Below are 21,072 nucleotides of genomic sequence, written 5' to 3' on the forward strand. Positions count from 1 at the left end.
AAGAGAAAGGAAGGCCAAGTACGTCGAGGATCACTGAGAGGCCACTGTGAGGGGGGCGGGCTGAGAGGGGGGTAGGTCGGGGGTAAAGAAGAGAGTGTGCATGCTGGGAGGAGGGAGTGTTGGGGAGTGGAGGGGAGAGTGGGGATAGTGGTGCGGCACCATTGGGAGAGATGGGCAGTGGTGTGCACTTGTACAAGTAACATTAAAATACCCTCACCAAAACCAGTATGATGCCTCTGGCTCTTTGTTCCACGATGCGGCTGACTACCAATCCCACCACAGACATTAGGTTCTGCCTCCCCACCCCCCAACCCTACCTGGCACACCCTGCCCACCCACACCCGGTGCTGGAGGGGGGGGGGGGGGGGGGGGCAGCTCATTGGACCGCACACCATGCACTCCAGACCTGAAAAGCACGTCGCCAAACTCCGGCCGTGGACATGTGCCTGGGGCTGGGACCCAACCCCCGGGTGTTCGGAGGTTGGCTTCTGCATCCATAGTGCTGCCTCCTGCACTGTTCAAGCACCGTGCCCATGCATCAAGGTGTGATTAGGTTGCTAGGCAATGGGCCCTACATGCTACTTGCCACGCCCACCCACAAGGATCCACTTGGGATGTGCGAAGTGCTCACTTAACCATGATTGCCAATTCCCTATTGGCAATAGCCCTCAGCTGCACGGCCAGAGGCCTCCGCGGTCAGTGGGAGTTCTGGGTGGTTCGTGGGGGCAGACAAGCAGGGACTAGGGTTTCCCCCAAAACAAGAACTCACAATCCAGGGGTTGGCATGGAGGACATACGTATGGTTGCTCCCTGCAGCAGAGACCTCCCCACAGCCCCAGTCCCCTTCCCCCAGCCTTCATACCCCACCTTCCATGGCGACCTACCCCCAACTGTGGGTGCATTCCACCACCCCCCCCCCCCAGCAAGGTTGGGGATAGTGATGCGGCACCATTGGGAGAGTGGGGCAGTGGTGTACACTTGTACAAGTAACATTAAAATACCCTCACCTTAACCAGTATGATGCCTCTGGCTCTTTGTTCCACGATGCGGCTGACTACCAATCCCATGCCCCACCCACCACAGAAATTGGGTCCTGCCCCCCCCCCCACTGAGCACACCCTGCCCACGCACACCCGGTGCCGGGGGTGGTGGTGGGGGGGGGGGGGGGGGGGGGGGGGGTGATGGAGGCCAGCTCACCGGACCGCACACCCTGCCCCCTAGACCTGAAAAGCACATCGCCAAACTCCGGACAGCAAACCCAGCTCCAGGTTCATTGCCTGTGAGCAGAGATGGCGACTCACCTCCTCGGCTCTCTCGCTAGGTTCACATTTTTCACAAGGAGCGCTAATTGGCTCCAGATTGACCACTTGCTGGGGAGGCCGGAGGCCGTTGGATATGGGATGGCTCCCGTTAAACGTACGGAAATAGAGCTGAAGTGGTGATTATTGGTTTCTCCCCACACTACAGCAAGATCCCGATTTCGCCCACAGGAATGGGCCGCTTGCATCGCAAACGGTTTTGCTCCTGGGTCGGTTGTTGTTTTTGGAATCTATCGTTATTCACTGGCCTTGGGGTACACTCACTCGACCAAAACAAAGCGACTGAATCGCGCCCAATATTTTCTCTTTCACAAAGAACTCTTGTCTTTGTGTTCGACTGGACATTAAGTTTCTCTCAGAAACTCACTGTTCCTCTTTTTGTTGCTTACATTGATATTTTTAAGGCATAGCACATGTCGCTCATTTCTGGTATTAATGGGGAAGTGGTTACAAAATGTACCGTGCCATCTGACAATCATTTTCAGTAAAATTAGTTTGAGACAGATCTAACGGCAGTAACAGGTGAAGACACAAATGGTATGAAGTATATCCATTACGCTCATTTAAATATCTGGATGCCGGATTAATCCAGCTCCCTGGAGTCAACGGCCGCATCTGCAAGAACAGGGTGCATTTAGTACTGGTCTACACAATCGTGGAACAGGCGAAAAGGCATCTCGGGTGGGCCGCACAAGGCTTTAGAGACCCCCCAGTGGTCGGGGCAGAGGGGTGCGGTACCCTGGCATTCCCCCGGCACTTGGCACTGCCAGCCTGACAGGGTACCCAGGTACTGGATACTGCCAGGGTGTTGGGGCACTGTCAGGTTACCAGGCTGTTCCCGAGGTGCCAGGTTGGCACTGCCAGTGGTCGGACTTGGTGGGGCCTTGCCAGTTGGCGCGGGGGGGGGGGGGGGGGGGAGTTTATTTTTTTACAAGTGCAGGTTTGATTATTGAATGTAAGAAATCACAGGAAGTGTATTTTGTATTATACTCAGTCACCTTTCTCTCTCTGGTATGTTTAAAGCAGTGGACGGAAGGAAAATCAGTGGAGAAGGAAGAAAAGTCAACTTCCTCCAGCACATCCTCTTTTTTTAAATGTGCAGTTGAAGAATTATGTAGCATGTGAAATTACCAAGAAACCTTGATGTGTTCCAGAGGACACTGTATGACTCCTGCATATCTGTCAATTTTCAAAATTACACATTTATTTTGCGTATCATTTTCTCTATTTGCTCTGTATCAAATTTCTTACAAGACTTTTTTTCCATGCTTTTATTATTATCCTAATTTGTACATTATCGATGCTGGGGAGTGGAACATTTAGTGCTATTGCTGATATCTACAGTATATCCACCTCTTCCTCTACTCTGTACACTTTGCTCCAGACATTCAAAAGTATTATGGGGAGAAAGTGGGCTACAAAGTTTCTGTTGGAAGTGATACGTGGCCACCTAACAGTTGTAAATAAAATCCAAGATACGCCAGCACACCTCTGGCATCGGACGCCAACTTGGTGGAAGGGTTTATGCACCTGTCCACAATGGCCACCATACAGAGCGTGCAGAGTAGGGCATTCATCAGTGGGAAACATTGATTTGACCCCAGTGTTGCCCTTTTCAAATGCTGAGCCCCAACCTACACTGCATTTTAACCTCATGCAGCTGAACACATTAAAAGCTGTGAAGAACTCTCATCGGTGCGACATAAAGGCATCGTAACTGCTTAAAATTATTTCTTCTGTCTGCTGGTGCAATATCACATTTTAGTTTGGTACTTTCCTACATTTGCATAAAGCTTCAACAGTCTACAGCCTGGTACTGAAGTGTGCCTTGTTCATTTAAATGCTTGGATTAGGTTGCTTCCAAGCAAGGGTGGTCTGGTAGGCCTTTCACTGGTAATTGAGTATGACTGAGAATGAACAATGGCCATGTAGAGCAGAGTAAGAAGTCTTACAACACCAGGTTAAAGTCCAACAGGTTTGTTTCAAACACGAGCTTTCGGAGCACGGCTCCTTCTTCACCTGAAGAAGGAGCCGTGCTCCGAAAGCTCGTGTTTGAAACAAACCTGTTGGACTTTAACCTGGTGTTGTAAGACTTCTTACTGTGCTCACCCCAGTCCAACGCCGGCATCTCCACATCATGTAGAGCAGGACAAACTGCCAGAAGATGGAGAAGGAGGAGGAAGAGTACAGCTCTCAGCAAGAATCTTTCGGGAGTAATCTTCTTATCAACATTAACAAAGGCCAATTCTTGATACATTATCCTCTCTAAGGAGGTTGTGACTGAAATCTGTTAACTGCTGCTGCTGTAAAGCTGGACAAAGATAGCATTGCCTTTGGCTGGCAAGGTGATTGCAGATCATGGGCTGGATTCTCCATTGGTGGAATCCTCCGTTTCGCTGGCAGCGCACTCACGACCGTGGATTTCCCAGGTGCCCACAATGGGAAACTCCATTGGACAGCAGCTGAGACGCTGCTTGCAGGGGCGTGCTGCACCTTGGTACTGTCACCCGGGCACCCTGGCAGTGCCATCTGGGCACTACCAGGGTGCCTGGGTGGAAGTGCCAAAGTGCCAGGCTGGCAGTGCCAAAGTGCCCAGGTTCCAGTTTGCCCGTGCCAAGGATTGGGCCCAGAGGTGCCCTGCCCTAATTAGGTGGGGTGAGGGAGGCTGAGGACCCTTTCCCAGATAAGTTCTGATACTAGTGGGGTCTGGAGGCCGCAGTGGGGATGCCAAGGGGCTTCGAAAGATTGGGACAGCATTTAAAAATGGCTCCCCGATCTCTTCCTGTAGTGACGAGCTGAGCACAGTGCAGGAAATTAGGTAAGTGCGGCCTCAGCAGGGAGTTCCTCACCGAGGCGTTTGATAGCGCTACAGGCACCGAGACACACCCTGTTAAACGTATCCAAAACGGGGTCTGTTTTTGTCTCGTTAAATCGCGCCTTCTGTCTCCTTCCAGTGTGCTGCTGAAAATATAAGCAACATCTCGCAGTTTGCGCTACACTGCTGCCTAAGGAAAGTAAAAGGTTTTCTACACACAGAGGGACAGTTTCACCTCATTCCCTCATTCCAAAAAACAAGCAGGCAGAGCAAGTATGAGGTATTGCATAAATTGCAGCCTTCCCCATAATGAAGGGTCTATTTGATTATACGCACACATGCATGCACATGCAGACATATAACACACTGCCTTGCATGTGCTTCATGTCAACTAGGCTATTTTCATAAACCAAAAGGGATTCTGCTCGCTCAATGTGCAGGTGATGTGTGACCACAGACAGTTAGTTCATCTTACAGGTGAAATCCTATAACTCTGATAGTATTCATGATTCCTTCATTCTGTGGCAATCCTCCTTGCTACCTGTATTTGACCCAGCAAGGCAAGTCAAAGATTTGCCTCTGGGCGACAAGGGTTATCCATTGGGATATTCAATGCATTTTACTTTCTAGTTTTCTGTCCGTAAGAATTCTTCAAAATGATTGGCTACTTAGGCTCTTTGATGACATCACTAATGCTGGATGTTAGCACTGGAGAGAAAATTAACATCAGGAAAGATGAGATCATTAGATCTTAGTGAGCATCTTTCTTAATGGTCATCAGTGAGTGCTGCTATTTTGCCACTGACCGCAAAATCCAGACCAATTATTTTGAGTAGCTTAAAATCAGTTTACATACATCTGATCAGGGCCGGCTCAAGGCACCGGCAACTTGGGCTGTCGCCCGGGGCGCTATGTGCTAGGGGGCGCCAGACTCGGGTCCCGCGCATGCGCAGTTGGGCCGGTGCCAACCAGCGCATGCGCGGTGGCCGCCCTCCCCCAGGGCGGCCCCGCCCCCCCGCTCGGTCCGCTCCCCCCCGCCCCCTCCTCGGATCCGCCCCCTCCTCGGGTCCGCCCCTCCTCGGGTCCGCCCCCTCCTCGGGTCCGCCCCCTCCTCGGGTCCGCCCCCTCCTCGGGTCCGCCCCCATTCCGGTCCGCCCCCCCCTCGGGTCCGCCCCCCCTTCGATTCCCCCCTCTTCGAGTCCCCCCCCGCCCCCTCCTCGGGTCCGCCCCCCCCTCGGGCCCGCCCCCCCGCCCCCCCTCGGCCCCGCCCCCCTCCTCGGCCCCGCCCCTCCTCGGCCCCGCCCCCCGCCCCTCCTCGCCCCCGCCCCTCCTCGGCCCCGCCCCCCGCCCCTCCTCGGCCCCGCCCCCATGGCCCCCCCCCCCCCCCAAGGGCGCCGAAGTTCAGCTTGCCCGGGGCGCCAGCAACCCTAGGGCCGGCGCTGCATCTGATGGACTAGGCACTCTATTTAAAAATGCATGGGTGGGATTCTCCGACACCCTGCTGTTGGCAGCGACCCCCCCCCCCCGGCAATTCCCCGGGCCCCGATCGGCTGAGCGGCTGTCCGTTTTTGGCCAGTCCCACCGGCTTGGGTTACACATGGTCCCACACGGTGAGAGCTGGCAGGTAAGTCGCCGAGGGTGGTCCTTGGGGGGGGGGGGGGGGGTGTGCGGCGCGGGGGGATCCGATCCGGGGCCCCACGGTGGCCTGGCCTGCGATCGGAGCCCACTTATCTGCGGGCGGGCCTGTTCCGTAGGGGCACTTCTTCCTTCTGCGCATGGGCGAGATCATGCCGGCCATTTGGCGCATGTGCGAACTCGCGCCGTCCCTTTGGCGCCGGCTGGAGTGGCGGCAACACCTCCGGCGTGGGCTGTTGACGCCGGAGTGATTGCCGCGGGTTCTCCCGCCAGCGTGGGGACTTTGTCCCCAGAAGGGAGAATCCCGCTGCATGTGTTTGATTTTAACCCATTTTCAGCTTCATTAATAAAATTGCATCATGCCACTGTTCTTAAACATGCCAGTGACATTTTTAAACACAAGGATAAACAATTACATTCTATTGCGCTGCACTGGTTCATGGAAGGTTTTACATTTGTTTTGTTTTTTAATTTTAGAGTACCCAATCAATGTTTTGGGGCAATTTAGCATGGCCAATCCACCTAACCTGCACATCTTTGGGTTGTGGGGGTGAGACCCACGCAGACACAGGGAGAACGTGCAAACTCCACACGGACAGTGACCCAGGGCCGGGATCAAACCTGGGTCCTCAGCGCCATAGGCAGCAGTGTTAACCACTGCGTCACCATGCCGCCCATGTTTTAGATTTGTGATTGTGCTAATACGTTTGAAGGATTACTTGTCCATAATTTCATTTTGGGAAAACAGGGCACTTTGCACCCAGATTTTTCAATTTCACCCAAAGTGAAAAGTATATCCCTACAATGATTTTGTCTGAAGCTTCAGGTGTCAGTTGTATCCAGCTTGGTATTTTGGTCCAATAACCTTTGTACTCCTTGTAATCATTCTTTGTCCAATAGCTGCTGTATAATTACATGCGATCCAGTTTGCTGACTGAAACTTACCACATATTTGGACCCCTCATCTTCTACAGTTCTCGTTTCTGGTATTTCAAAGAGCAGTCGGATGGGCTTCACCTTCTTATTCACAGCGTTCCAGTACTGCAATAGTTGCTTTGTGGTTAGTGTAGCTTCCGGGGCTGCTGTTCTGTAAGGGGCTGAGGAAGGGAGATAACATAAAAAGTGCATTTGCTTTTGGCTTATTGGAACATCAGTAAAACATTCAACTTTTTGTGACTGGCTTGAAATCAACCTTGTAACTCCATCAATATAATACTTCAATCCTTCGTTGTGCTGGGTTTTAATGGAATACTTATGGCAGTTATAGTGTTTGTGTGCCTGTGACCTATCGCTCGTAAGATAATAGAAATTATACTACAATAAGAATTATACTATAACGGGAAACACTTTGGCCTATTGTACCAGCAGCTAAACTAGCTCTTGAGCTGAAGCTATTCAATCTTTTCCCATGTACTGTGATTCACTTATATTCCTTTACAAAGATTTATCCACTTCCCTTTCAAATCATGTTGTGAACTCTGCCCGAATAGCTTTTATAGTAAAAACTTCTGTTCTTGTAACACCGTGCTAAAACAATCCTTAAACTTTGACCTCATTCTTTTACTGAAATCCTGAAGTCCATGCCATGCATTACTAATTTGCTACAGTTAGATAAATATTTCACTGTTTTCCTTTTATAAATCTCCCAACTTATAAAACGCATATTACTTCTCTTTCTTAACTTTCTCTGTCCTTAAAAAAATGTTTCGGAATCTTTCTTCGTCTCATTTCTGGAATGAGTCTTGTGAATCTTCCATGATGATATAATTCCTAAAATGAGTTCCCCAAAACCGCACACAATATTACATCTGTGGCGTAACCAGTTTGCTTTTAAATCAACATAATTTCCTTTTATGTTCAATGCCCCTTTGTATAAAACTCAGATTCTTGTTTATTTTTCTTGGTGCCCTTTTTTGCCTTCCATTCCACCTTTAAAGATCTTTTAAACCACAGTCCTGGATCATTCTTAACTCAGCAGATGGGAGTTTGTGCTCCGGTGAGTGGAGGACCTGTTCATTAAACTGAGTAAATGGAACACCAGTGGCGTGTGAGCCCAGAAGCAGAGAAATCTGGCCAGTCTGTTGTTTTAATATGCTGTGCCAACATACTGCCCTGGCTGTTTCAAGGTTTAGGGAGAATAATTCACTCCTGTTTAATTCCTTGTGCTGTTTTACTTACAAAAACGAGCATAAAAGAAGCCAACAGGTCTTGGGCAGAAATCCTGAATGGGTTGGAAAGCATTCAAATTGCACAATAATAACACAATTTAGCATTAAATGTAGGTGTGAAACCATCTTTTGCCAGATGCACCACCTCACTTACCTTCTTTATTTTGCAATGTACTCCATCCTTGTGCATTGAGAACTTCACTCCCAGCACCAGTAACACTTTCTTCCTTGATAGGTTTCTTATTGCAAAATGCTGCTGAAAGTTCATTGTTCACTGCTGAATTTTGGTGTTTGTTCTCTTCCATTGTTTTAACAACCTGTGCACAGTAAAAGCACAAAATTAGTATTTTTGAAATGATAATCTTTATTATTGTCACAAGTAGGCTTATATTAACACTGAAATAAAGTTACTGTGGAAATCCCCCAGTTGCCTCACTCCAGCGCCTTTCTCGTACACTGAGGGAGAATTCAGAATGTCTAAATCACCGAACAGCACTCCTTTCAGGACTTGCGGGAGGAAACAGCAGCATCCGGCGGAAACCCACGCAGACACGGGGAGAATGTGCAAACTCCGCACAGACAGTGACCCAAGCCGGGAATCGAACCTGGGACTCTGCCGCTGTGAAGCAACAGTGCTAACCACTGTTCTACCATGCCGCCCCCGATCTGCCTGTTTCAGGAGAATCTTTGGATGGCTGATTGATTAGCATTAACTAACTGTAAAAGGTTGTTGAGGTGTGGATGAGCTGTACTGTAAATGTAATATTTTGTACGCTGGCATGTATATCTGAAGCTCAGGTCCTAATTTGGAGGGTTTGTTCTTTGCAATTATCTGAAAGAATGAACAAAAGTAAGGCACACATTTATATTCTCAGAACTTTCTCAAGGTATATTTAAAGGATTCCTGGAGCCGAACTCAGACAGGCGTGACAGTTATGTGTTTGGAGCCGGTCTATTTTGCAGGATCAAGGCGGGGCAATTGCACGGCTCACCAGATTGATGCTCCCAGCTTGCCACAATTCTGATGACAATTCCCCAAAATACAAATTTGGACTGGACCCCAAGCCTCGCTGTCGTGGCATATCTCGGCTTTTCACCACATGGACCACAACCAGTTTTAGGTGCAAATGAATTTAGGGTCTTTCGTATTTCTTGAAATCTGGAGTGTCCTAAATCCATTAGCGCCCATTGGAAATCCCTTTGATTTCTCTCACGAATGCCTCCTAATGTCTGCCTAACTCTAATCCTAATATAATTTTTATCATATAATTGATGTGTTGGGTGCTCTGGATCCATGAAACACATACAGGCCACCAACACTTAAACTAGTACAACACTATTTTATTAAACTATAAACTGTTGAACATACTCTTACTGTGGGTTAACACGATGTTAGATTAACTAAAGACCTGTGCCTGTCCTAACCAGTCTGATCACTCAGCACATGGTGAGAATCTGTGCTGTAAACTATAAGCTCTTGTACTTCTGAAAGGCTGCATCCCGAATGAGCGGGAAAACTGATGCCCTCTGCCTTTATAGTGAGTGTGCTCTAACTGGTGATTGGTTGTGGTGTTATGCATGTTGATTGGTCCTATTGTATGTCCATCAGTGTGTGTGTCTGCACCATGATATACTGGTGTATATTATAACATCCCCCCCTTTATAAAAAAATTTGTATGTATGTGTCAATAAATAGTGTGTGTGTGGATAATGTTCCTAACTATGTGTATGGTGCGAAGACATATTTACAGGACTATGTACAGGAAAACTAAGCTTTATACAAGGGTAGGTGCCTGGTGCAGAGAACTAGTATGCAACAAAAGGAACGAGAATAATACTATATACAAACCAAGAAAACGATCAAACAAGGCCGGGAAACAACTCAGAGAGTCCATAAATTTGTAAAGTTCATAAATTCAGTCTCTGAGGTGGGCGACGAATTCTGGTTGACCGCCTCAAGGGTGGGTTGAGAGCCGCCAGTTCAGGAGCAGGCTGGACTGCATCACAGTCGGGAGGAGGCAGAGTGACAGGAAGCTCTGCATAGTCCATGGCAGGGTCAGCAAGGGAGCGATGCCACTCCGGAGGATCACGTGGCGATCGTAGAACGAGGCGAAGGGCACGCTGATTGCGGCGCAGAATGGAGCCATCTGGTAGCCGAACCAGGAACGAGCGGGGGCCACCTGCCTAAGGGCAACAGCAGTTGCAGACCAGCCACCATCCGGGAGATGGATGCGAACATTGTCGTCTGAAGTGAGAGTGGGGAGATCAGCAGCACGGAAATCATGAATCACCTTGTGCTGCGCACGAGACATCTGCATTTTGAGAAGAACTGGAACATGGTTGAGATTTGGTACATGGATGGACGGCACCATCGTTCTCAGGGTGCGATTCATTAATAACTGTGCGGGCGATAGACCAGTGGACAGCGAGGCGGAGCGATAGGCCAACAAGGCAAGATAGAAGTCAGATCCGGCATCGGCAGCCTTGCATAGTTCACATAGGACTATGTGAATTCCCTTCTCTGCTTTGCCGTTGGACTGGGGGTACAGGGGACTGGATGTCACATGGGCGAAATTGTACCGCCGGGCAAAGCTGGCCCATTCCTGGCTGGTGAAGCAGGGGCCATTGTCCGACATCACCGTGAGCGGGATGCCGTGCCGAGCAAATGTTTCTTTGCACACCCGATGACTGCGGACAAAGTGAGGTCGTACTATCTTATCACCTCCGGGTAGTTTGAAAAGTAGTCTACAGTCAGGACATAGTCCCTACCCAATGCGTGAAACAGGTCGATGCCCACTTGGCCCAAGGCGACGTGACCAACCCATAGGGCTGCAGAGTCTCTCGTGGTTGGGCCGGCTGAAAGCACTGGCAGATGGGGCAGTTGAGTACTGCGTTGGCAATGTCGTCATTGATACCGGGCCAGTACACAGCCTCACGGGCCCGTCGGCGACACTTCTCAATGCCCAGATGGCCCTCGTGTAACTGTTCCAGGACAAGCTGGCGCATGCTATGCGGGATGACAATGTGGTCCAGTTTCAGGAGAACCCCATCAACGACTGCCAGATCGTCTCTTACGTTATAGAACTGAGGGCATTGGCCCTTGAGCCACCCGTCCGTCATGTGGCGCATGACACGCTGTAGCAGGGGGTCAGCTGTTGTTTCGCGGCGAATTTGGACAAGGCGTTCCTCTGATGCAGGTAGATGGGAGGCTGCGAACACTACCTGGGCGCCGACCTGGCAGACGAACCCCTCTGGGTCATACGAAGTGTTGACTGACCTGGAGAGTTGTCCGCAACGATGAGGTCCTTGCCTGGGGTGTACACCAGCTGGAAATCATATCGCCGGAGCTTGAGCAGAATGCGCTGGAGGCGACGCGTCATGACGTTCAAGTCCTTCTGTATTATATTGGCGAGCGGGTGATGGTCGGTCTCAACAGTAAATTGGGGAAGCCCATAGACATAGTCGTGAAACTTCACAACACCGGCCAGAAGGCCCAGGCACTCCTTTTCTATCTGCGCGTAGCGCTGCTCTGTGGGAGTCATTGCCCGTGACGCATACGCAACGGGGGCCCATGACGAGGCCTCATCATGTTGCAAAAGCACGGCTCCAATGCCAGACTGACTGGCATCCGTAGAGAGTTTTGTCTCCTTTGCCGGATCAAAGAAGGCCAGAACTGGGGCCGTGGTTAGTTTAGCCTTGAGTTCACTCCATTCAAGCTCGTGGGCAGGGAGCCACTGGAAGTCTGTCGTCTTCCTGACCAGGTTCCTGAGAGCCGTGGTATGAGAGGCGAGGTTAGGGATGTGCTTCCCTAAAAGATTTACCATCCCCAAGAATCGGAGGACCGCTTTCTTGTCTTCTGCCGTTCTCATAGCTGTGATGGAAGCTACCTTGTCCGCATCCGGCCGCACACCCAAATGGGAGGTGTGATCCCCTAGGAATTTGATATCTGTCTGACCGAAAGAGCATTTGGCTCTGTTGAGGCGGAGGCCATGTACGTGTACTGAAAACCGCTAGAGGCAATTAATGTGCTCCTGCTGGGTGGTGGACCAGATGATTATGTCATCGACATAGACGCGAACACCTTCAATCCCTTCCATCATTTGTTCCATGATCCTATGAAACACCTCGGATGCCAAGATGATCCCAAACGGCATTCTGTTGTAGCAATATCTTCCAACGGGGCTATTGAACGTGCATAACTTTCTGCTAGATTCATCGAGCTGGATTTGCCAGAATTCTTTTGAGGCATCGAGCTTGGTAAAGAGCTTGGCGTGAGCCATTTCACAGGTGAGCTCTTCACGCTTGGGAATTGGATAGTGTTCCCTCATGATATTGCGATTAAGATCCTTGGGATCGATACAAATTCTCAATTCGCCGGAAGGCTTCTTTACACATACCGTGGAACTGACCCAGTCGGTTGGTTCTGTGACCCTGGAGATCACTCCTTGGTCCTGGAGGTCTTGGAGCTGTTGCTTGAGGCAGTCCTTAAGGGGCGCTGGGACTCTGCGAGGTGCGTGTACCACAGGCGTGGCGTTCGGCTTTAATAGAATCTTGTAAGGGAGCATGCCCATGCCCTCGAAGACATCGTGGTACTGGTTGATAATGGCGTTGAGTTGTGCCCTGAAGTTGGTGTCTGGAAAGGCAGACTCATCAACAGGAGAGAGTGAACCCTCTGCACTAGGTTCAACAGCTTGCATGCCTGCGCACCAAGCAAGGAGGCTTTCGAGGAACCTATGATTTCAAATGGCAAGATGGCTTTGTGTGAACGATGTGTCACTTCCAGTTGGCATGAGCTGCTGGCAGCAATGGCATTTCCATTGTAATCTAGTAATTGGTATGCAGATGGCAGGATGACTGGTTTGACACTAAGGGTTTGGAGGTCAATGAGATTGGCGGAGACATCGATGTCCAGGCGGAATCGTATTTGGGACCGGTTGATCGTAAGGGTGGCACACCACTCATCATCCGGATCGATGCTGTGTATCGGAATGGGCTTGGGTTGTGCTTTGGAGACATCCTATTCTTTGTGATGATGCCGACTTGAAAAGGCGCCTTCGGGTTGTCGGTGTCAAAATCAGGGGGCAGGTCTGGATCAGGCTCGGTGACTGCGGGTTGAATGGCCCGGACAACCCAGCGAGGCTGGAGCAACGAAAGCTGGCAGGTTGAGTTGATCTGCATAAAGCAGCATAGTGGCCAAGTTTGTCACATTGCAGGCATCATCGGGATTTGGCAGGACACTGCTGCTTTAAATGGGCGGAGCCACAGTTGCTGCACGTTGTTGTGTCAGTGTGTTTGTTGCGCCACCGCGCATGCGCGGTGCGATCAGGCGTGGTGCGTACCTGCGCATTACGTTTGTCGACGTCGCCATCCCCTCGTTCGGTGCGCCCAAGCGCAGGAGTCTGCGAAAAGCGTGCAAAATGGCCGCCCTCATCCAGGCTGAGGTCCTGGAGTGGTTTGATGACTTGGACCCATTCTCCCTCGTGGGGAGCTTGCCGCGCCGTTTCAGTCGCCTGGATGTGGGAATACCGACTAGTGGCGTGTTCATGGAGCACGCAGGTCTCGATGGCAACCGCTAGGGTGAGCTGCTTGACCTTAAGGAGCTGCTGGCGAAGGGGGTCCGAGTGAACACCGAAAACGATCTGGTCGCGTATCATGGAGTCGGAGGTGGACCCGTCGTTGCAGGACTGCACAAGGATACGGAGGTGGGTGATAAAGGACTGGAAAGGTTCGTCCTTACCCTGTAAGCGCTGCTGGAAGATATAGCGCTCAAAGCTTTCATTCACCTCGACGTTGCCGTGACTGTCAAACTTGAGGAGGTCCGTCTTGAATTTAGATTTATCTTCACCATCGGTGAAGGTGAGAGAATTGAAGATGTAGATGGCATGGTCCCCGGCTGTGGAGAGGAAGAGAGCGATCTTCCTGGCGTCTGAAGCAGCATCCGGGTCTGTGGCCTCAAGGTATAGCTGGAAGCGTTGTTTGAAGATCTTCCAGTTGGACCCCAGATTGCCGGTAATGCAGAGCGGTGGCAGCAGGTGGACACTATCCATGTTGCAGGATGGCTGTATGCTGGTGGAAGGCAGATCACTTGCAGGTAGGTCTAAGAAGTTCTAACATCCCTCAACTACTGGTACCATGATGTGTTGGGTGGCTCTGGATCTGTGAAACACATACAGGCCACCAACACTTAAAATAGTACAACACTATTTTATTAAACTATAAACTGTTGAACATACTCTTCCTGTGGGTTAACACGATGTTAGATTAACTAAAGACCTGTGCCTGTCCTAACCAGTCTGATCACTCAGCACATGGCGAGAATATGTGCTGTAAACTATAAGCTCTTGTACTTCTGAAAGGCTGCATCCCGAATGAGCGGGAAAACTGATGCCCTCTGTCTTTATAGTGAGTGTGCTCTCACTGGTGATTGGCTGTGGTGGTATGCATGTTGATTGGTCGTATTATATGTCCATCAGTGTGTGTGTCTGCACCATGATATACTGCTGTATATTATGACAATAATAATTTTCTGTTCTTTAACTAGGCACTTTGTAGGTCAATCTGTTTCTGTCCCTCTGTGAGTGTACTTTGTCCACCCTTTTCACCTTGTTCCACCCCAGTTTAAACATTTGTCATCAATAATATCTCCCTCTGAGTCTTCATATCGAAACAAGCAGGCAATAATTGGATAAAAGAAGGGGTGAATTTTAGCCAATCAAAAGCTCAAATTTTGAAAATTAATATGTGGAGGCCACGCAGATCACTGGGTCAATGTAATTAAGCAGAGGCAACATGGTTTATGAAAGAGAAATCATGTTTGGCTGAAGTCTGAGAGCTCTTTGAAGAAGTAACAAACAATGTGGATAAAGGGGAACTTGTGGATGCACTATGCTTAGATTTCCAGAAAGTATTTGACAAAGTGCCACATGAAGGGTTACTATGCAAAATAAGGCTTCATGGCACTGGGGACTAACATATTGATATGGATAAAGGTTTGGTTAGCTAACGGGAAACAGAGAGTAGGCACAAGGGCTTCAATGGTTCCCAGAGTCTAACTGACATAGTACCTACAGACTTACCTATGGTGCATTTTGTGATTGGGAACAAATTTCAAAATCATTAGTTTTCCTTTGGTTGAAAACAAGATTTAATTAAAAAAAAAAAATTTAGAGTACCCAATTACCTTTTCCAATTAAGGGGCAATTTAGCGTGGCCAATCCACCTATCCTGCGCATCTTTTGGGTTGTGGGGACGAAACCACGCACACACGGGGAGAATGTGCAAACTCCGAAAACAAGATTTAAAAGTTCATCTCGTCAGTCAAAAGATTGGCAACAGTGATTCAACCAACTCCATCTACCATATGTAAAAATGCTTCAAAAGAGGAAGTGACTATGTCAAATGAAAATACTTGTCACCAACCCCTGACATCTGACAGTCTCAACTCATCTGTGGCATTATGGGCAAGTACAGCTAAGTCTTTAGATTTTACTCATAGACAAGTCATTTCCTGTGTTTACACATGGATGCACATTTTACATGCCTTTTATGTAAATATTGTTAAATAAAGCACTTTGCCAATCACCTTCTGAAACTTCTGTGATTGTCAAGCAAATATCCCTAAGACCTGCTTCTACAACCATGTTGAAAATGCACAGAAGCTTTCTTGAACTTTTAGCTCCTCTCCTGAGCTTTAGGGGCCGGATACTTGCATTAATCCAAATAAATCATCTCCAAGACTGGAGCTACCATCGCTGGGCCATTTAGAATCTATGAGTCATTATAACCTAGCCCAAACAAACTTCTATTTTGCAGTTGACTTGCTCTGCTTGAAATTCATGGGACAGGAAGTTTCAAATGAGCAGTTGCTAGTATTTGACCTTAATGGTGGATGAGACAGAATATAAATATTTGTTTGTATATGTACTAAAAATGAAGGGAAAGGTTGAATAAACTGGTCCATGAATGCTCTCTGATATGCAGCTAAAGTAGCCCAGGAGGGTAAAACATTTGGATCCACCTGTCCTGGAATGTTTAGAAAGAGACCAATGCTGTGAGAATGGTATGTGGGCTGATTGTATAATTGCATAGAAATTGACAGCACAGAAATGGGTCATATGTGGCCCAACATCTCATGCTGGTGCCAATATTCCATGTGAGCCTCCTTGTATCATGCACCATCTCACCTCATCAATATGTCCTTCGAGTCCTTTATCCTTCATTCACTTTTCTAGCTTTCTGTCATAATATACACCAATGTATATAATGGAGTGCAGACAGGCAGTGATTGACACACAGGATGACCAGTAAGCACACAGAACAGAGCAGCCAATCACCAGATGAACACAACCACTATAAAGCCAGAGGGCACTAGGTTTCCCGCTCTCTCTGGACCCAGCCACCGAGACAGTCAGAGTCCGCGAGCTAGCCAGTGCAAACACCATGCGGTAGCTAGTAAGTCTGGTCAGGCTAGTACTAGGTCTCCAGTCAATTCAGTATTCTGTCAACCCACAGCTAAACATGTATATTAGTTAATACGTTAAATAAAATCATGTTGGATCTTCTCCAGTGTTAGAGGTCTGTCTCTCTCTACACTGCATCAAGTGTAGTCCACGTCGACCCAACCTGCCTAACACATCATGGTACCACGGAGTGATACTGAAATTTGATGGACCTACTTCGAGTGTATCAGCGTTGACCAGCAGGCAGCCATCCGGTGACATGGAAAACGTCCACCCTCCTCCGCAGCTCCACATCTCCGGCAACCTCGCCGCCAATTGGAAGATCTTCAAGCAAAAGTTCCTCTTATACATCGAGGCCGCCGAGGTCGAGGCCGCATCGGAAGCCAGGAAGATCGCACTATTTCTCTCCACAGCGGGGGACTACGCCATCCATATCTGCAACTCCCATACGTTCACTGAAGGCGAAGACAAGACGAAATTTAAAAGTCCTGCTGAAGTCCGACAGCCACTGCGACATTGAGGTGAATGAAAGCTTTGAACGGTATTTTTTCCAGCAGAGGCTTCAGGGTAAGGATGAACCTTTTCAGTCCTTTTTGACCCATCTCCGCATCCTCGCGCAGTCATGTAACTATGACTCGACAGCTGATTCCATGATCCGGGATCAGATCGTTTTCGGGGTCTACTCCGATTCCCTTGCCAGCAGCTCCTGAAAGTCAAACAGTTGACCCTCAACATCGCTATCGAGACGTGCGTTGTTCACGAACATGCTAACAATCGGTACTCCCACATCAGTGCGGCAGAGACTGCGAAGCTAGCCTCCCACGAGGCGGAACGGGTGCAGGCCATCGCACAAATACGGAGCCTAAGCATCGACGAGGGTAGCCATTTCGCGCGCTTTTCCCGGGCCCCTGCTCTTGTGTGCCACGACCGATGGGACGACGGGACCGACGACCAGACTGCGCAGGTGCATACGTCGTTCGACCGCACTGCGCATGCACGATGGCGCACGGAATGCGCTGACATTGGCGTCATGACGTGTCCGAATTGTGGCTCCGCCCATTTAAAGCGGCAATGTCCATCAAAAGGACGCCGGTGTCTACCGTGTAGCAAGCTTGGCCACTACGCAGCCCTCTACATATCTGCTCCACCGCTCAGCAGCCAGCGATCCCAGCCACGGCGCAGAAGTGTCCGTTCAATACAGCAAGGCCGTGCCAGATTCCGATCCCGACAGCCCAACAGACCCTGATGCTGAGTGCCTCAAGTCCCCACACCGGGTGGGCATCATAACGCAGCATGCACTGCCTTTCACCAAGATGGCAAAGCACCTCTCGATCCTCAGCGTGGATCCCGATGACGAGTCATCTGCTGTCCTCACAGTTAACAAGGCTCGCATCCGGTTCAAACTGGATACCGGCGAATCGGCGAACCTCATCTCGAAATCTGATCTCGACACCATCCGCGTCAGACCAAGTATTCTTCCACCGGCCTGCCAGCTCCTTAACTACAATGGCAATGCCATAGCTGCCAGTGACTCATGCCAACTAGAGGTTTCCAATAAGGCGATCAAAGCGACGCTGCGGTTTGAGATTGTCGGACCTGACAGAGCATCCCTGCTTGGTGCTCGGGCCTGCAAGCTCCTGAACCTGGTTCAGCAAGTCCACACCATGTCATCGTCACAGGTGACAACCTCACCTGATGAAAACTTCCAAGCTGATACAGATGACATCATCACGCAGTACCACAGCGTGTTCGATGGAATGGGCACGCTCCCATACCGATACAAAATCCTGCTCAAGCCGAACGCCACCCCTGTAATTCATGCACCACGTCGGGTGCCAGCACCCCTCAAGGACCGCCTCAAGCAGCAATTACAGGACCTCCAAGACCAGGGCATCATATCGAAGGTCACAGAGCCCACAGACTGGGTCAGCTCCATGGTCTGCGTCAAGAAGCCGTCAGGGGAGCTTTGGATCTGCATTGACCCCAAGGATCTAAACCGCAACATCATGCGGGAGCATTACCCGATACCAAAACGTGAAGAGTTGACCAGTGAGATGGCTTATGCCAAGTTCTTTACGAAGCTGGACGCCTCCAAGGGTTTTTGGCAAATACAGCTGGACGTGTCCAGTCGCAAGCTGTGCACATTCAATACCCCGTTCGGTCGCTACTGCTACAACCGGATGCCTTTTGGCATCATCTCTGCCTCAGAGGTATTTCACCGCATCATGGAACAGATGATGAAGGGTATCGAGGGGCTGCGAGTGTATGTTGACGATGTCATATTCTGGTCCACAATGCCCCAGGAACACATTGGTCGCCTCAAGAGGGTATTCCAGAGAATCCATGAGCATGGTCTCCAGCTCAACAGGGCCAAGTGCTCATTCGGTCAATCGGACATCAAATTCCTAGGTGACCACATCTCGCAGCAAGGCATGCGGCCAGATGCCGACAAGGTCTCGGCGATCAACGCCATGAAGACCCCGGAGGACAAGAAGGCGGTCTTCCGCTTTCTCGGGATGTTCAACTTCCTCGGGATATTCATTCCCAACACGGCACCCCACACGGCCCTCCGCCATCTCGTCAAGAAGTCGACGGAATTCCAGTGGCTGCCCGCACATGAAGAGGAATGGCGTGATCTGAAAGCGAAGCTCACCACAGCCCCAGTTCTGGCGTTCTTCGACCCGACCAAGGAAACAAAGATATCCACTGATGCAAGCCAGGACGGAATTGGGGCGATGCTCCTCCAACGAGATGACTCCTCCTCCTGGGCTCCAGTGGCGTATGCCTCCAGAGGCATGACACCCACTGAGCAACTGTGCGCTCAGATTCAGAAGGAATGTCTGGGCCTCCTAACGGGAATAGTCAAGTTTCACGACTATGTTTATGGCCTGCCAAAATTCACGTTAGAGACGGACCACAGGCCTCTAGTTCACATTATCCAGAAGGATTTAAATGACATGACGCCTCGGTTACAGTGAATCCTTCTCAAGCTACGCCACTACAACTTTGAACTTGTCTACACGCCAGGCAAAGATTTCCCGTACCAGCCTCCCCGGACAGGCGCCGGAATGTGGCGACTAGGGGCTTTTCACAGTAACTTCATTGAAGCCTACTCGTGACAATAAGCGATTTTCATTTTCATTTCATTTTCAAGAGCTCATTGTTTCAGATGCCATATCCAGGTCCATCACCACACCGTGTGAACAAACTGACTTCATCTGCCACATAGAAGCGCAAGTGCAATTGTGTGCCACCAACCTTCTGGCCACTGACGAACAGGTGATCCAAATTCATGAGGAAACAGCCAAGAATCCTCTGCTACAGCGTGTGATGCAGCACCTTACAAATGGCTGGCGGAAGGGACGATGTCCCCAGTTCTACAAAGTAAACAACGACCTGACAGTGGTGGAAAGCATCCTCCTGAAGCTCGACAGGATCGTGATTCCTCAGAGCATGCGGGCTATGGTGCTCGGCCAACTCCATGAGGGCACCTTGGGGTCGAGAAATGCCGACGCAGTGCTCGGGAGGCGGTCTATTGGCCGGGCATCAGCCAGGACATTGCCAACACAGTCCTCAACTGCCCTACATGTCAGAAATTTCAGCCAGCTCAACCCAAAGAAACATTGCAGCAACATGAGATAGTGACCTCTCTATGGTCCAAAGTCGGTGTCGACCTTTTCCACGCTAAGGGGCGTGACTACGTCCTCCTGGTCGACTACTTCTCCAGTTACCCAGAAGTGGTGAAACTGTCCGACCTCACGTCAAAGGCGGTGATCAAAGCCTGCAAAGAAACATTCGCCAGGCATGGGATACCATTCACGGTGATGAGTGACAATGGTCCCTGCTTTTACAGCCAGGAATGATCTGATTTTGCACGGTCCTACAACTTCCGTCACGTAACTTCCTGCCTCCACTACCCGCAGTCAAACGGGAAGGCCGAGAAAGGGGTCCATATTGTTAAGCGGTTGCTGTGCAAGGCTGCAGACTCAGGCTCCGACTTCAACCTGGCACTGCCGGCATACAAGGCAACCCCACTGTCCACTGTGTTGTCTCCAGCGCAGATGCTCATGAATCGCACTCTGAGGACCACAGTACAGAAAATGCAGCAGTCTCGGGCCCAACAGAAATCCACATATGATGCTCATCTACCCGAGCTGGTCCCCACTGATCATGTTCGTGTACAGTTACCTGAGGGCGGCTGGACAGCCACAGCTGTGGTAATCAAGCAAGTGGCCCCAAGATCGTTCCTCGCCTGCATGGCTGATGGCTCCCTACTACGGCGCAACAGACGGGCACTGCGTAGAGCACTGTAAATATAGTTTCATCTGCCCTGTATCTGCACTATCGACACCTTCCTATATATATATACGTTCATTTCAACATCTTTTGTATATAGTCAGATACATATATACCCGCATGCACACCTTAATATTTATTTATCTAAAAAAAAGGTGGGGAGATGTCATATTATCCACTCCTGGATATAATGGAGTGCAGACAGGCAGTGATTGACACACAGGATGACCAGTAAGCACACAGAACAGAGCAGCCAATCACCAGACAGGACACTACCACTATAAAGCCAGAGGGCACTAGGTTTCCCGCTCTCTCTGGACCCAGCCACCGAGACAGTCAGAGTCCGTGAGCTAGCCAGTGCAAACACCATGTGGTAGCTA

The 21,072-nt window shown here is 49.9% G+C and overlaps 1 protein-coding gene across 2 annotated transcripts in view; it reads right to left on the bottom strand.

Annotated features, from left to right (window-relative positions):
* snx20 (sorting nexin 20) overlaps window positions 1–21,072 on the bottom strand; it is a 45,141-nt gene that overhangs the window by 23,047 nt on the left and 1,022 nt on the right. The window contains exons 1-3 of one of the 2 annotated variants that reach the window (XM_038806695.1): window positions 8,349–8,395; window positions 8,092–8,254; window positions 6,715–6,866 (exon numbers count right to left, since the gene is read on the bottom strand). In XM_038806695.1, coding sequence (XP_038662623.1) covers window positions 6,715–6,866; window positions 8,092–8,242 — 303 coding nt within the window. In that variant the 5' untranslated portion in view covers window positions 8,243–8,254; window positions 8,349–8,395. Of the gene's footprint in view, window positions 1–6,714; window positions 6,867–8,091; window positions 8,255–8,348; window positions 8,396–21,072 lie in introns of those variants that run through there. The other variant, XM_038806694.1, reaches the window with a different exon arrangement.

The sequence above is a fragment of the Scyliorhinus canicula genome, chromosome 9 (assembly GCF_902713615.1).
Source record: "Scyliorhinus canicula chromosome 9, sScyCan1.1, whole genome shotgun sequence".
Taxonomy (NCBI): domain Eukaryota; kingdom Metazoa; phylum Chordata; class Chondrichthyes; order Carcharhiniformes; family Scyliorhinidae; genus Scyliorhinus; species Scyliorhinus canicula.